The sequence below is a fragment of the Quercus lobata genome, chromosome 2 (genome assembly GCF_001633185.2).
Source record: "Quercus lobata isolate SW786 chromosome 2, ValleyOak3.0 Primary Assembly, whole genome shotgun sequence".
Classification (NCBI taxonomy): domain Eukaryota; kingdom Viridiplantae; phylum Streptophyta; class Magnoliopsida; order Fagales; family Fagaceae; genus Quercus; species Quercus lobata.
Genome location: NC_044905.1, coordinates 20,336,863 through 20,337,774, shown reverse-complemented (window position 1 = coordinate 20,337,774; position 912 = coordinate 20,336,863). Strand labels below are relative to the sequence as shown.

At 42.9% G+C, this 912-nt stretch overlaps 1 protein-coding gene across 1 annotated transcript; it reads left to right on the top strand.

The window, feature by feature from the left end:
• Positions 1-214: 214 nt before the first annotated feature.
• On the top strand, positions 215-652 carry LOC115960879. Its single transcript, XM_031079882.1, has one exon. The coding sequence runs from the start codon at positions 215-217 to the stop codon at positions 650-652; it is 438 nt and encodes a 145-aa protein (XP_030935742.1).
• Positions 653-912: the final 260 nt, after the last annotated feature.

Here is a 912-nt window from a genome sequence, read left to right as displayed (position 1 = left end):
CACGCACGTCCCACGGTTTCATCGTTTAGCATCTAGCTGCCTCATTCGACTTCCTCACATCACTTCCCTAAACTAACTTCCATTATATATATTCCAGCCACTCTTTCCTTTTTCTCTCAGCCACGATTTTCATCATCTCTTCTTCTACACACTCTTGAATATACAACATACTCACTTTTGTGTCTTGCTTTGGAATATATATGCAAAGATTACAATGTTTAACGATTACGAGCAGCAATCATCATCATCAACGGCTTCTATTAAGCACAAGGTGAAGACTTCGATGTGCTGTTTCTCGCCTTCGGTTCATGATCATCAGCAGTTGAAAAGCGAGGACAAGCCACGGACGACGTCGCCAAGGTCACCGTACACGTGGCTGAAATCGACGGCCAATGAACTGCCGGAGATACGCTTCAGGTGCATGAACTTCATCTCGAGGATCGGTAAGACCCGTAGGAACCACCACATGCGGTGGCACTCCGCTGATTTCAGCTACGACCCTTCGAGTTATGCTCTCAATTTCCAGGACGACACCCGTGTCGACGACGAGTGTCCCCTCAGCTTCTTGGACAGGTTGGCCGCGTCGCCGCCTCAGCCGGCGGATTCCGCTAAGTGTGAGCCACGGCGGAGGGAGATCGTTGCGTTTAGCTAAGGAAAAAAGAAGTGATCTTTTCAGTTTTCGTCCTCGTGTGGTTTTTATGTAATGTACAAAGGTTTTCTGATGATCAAGTATACATATTGATGTTGTGGGAAGTTGTACTTTTGTATGATTTTATGTATTTTTAGCATTTTGGTTTTGATTGATTTCTATAGATATGAATTATGCTTAACAAAAAAGTTATCATAATTAACAAAAACTTACTTGGTGTTTACAACAATGTGCCTGAATTTATATAAAAAAGTAAAATTGAA

What these genes read in the sequence shown, in the direction of transcription:
- LOC115960879 (XM_031079882.1), top strand. Translation starts at nt 215, where the DNA reads ATGTTTAACGATTACGAGCAGCAATCATCATCATCAACGGCTTCTATT.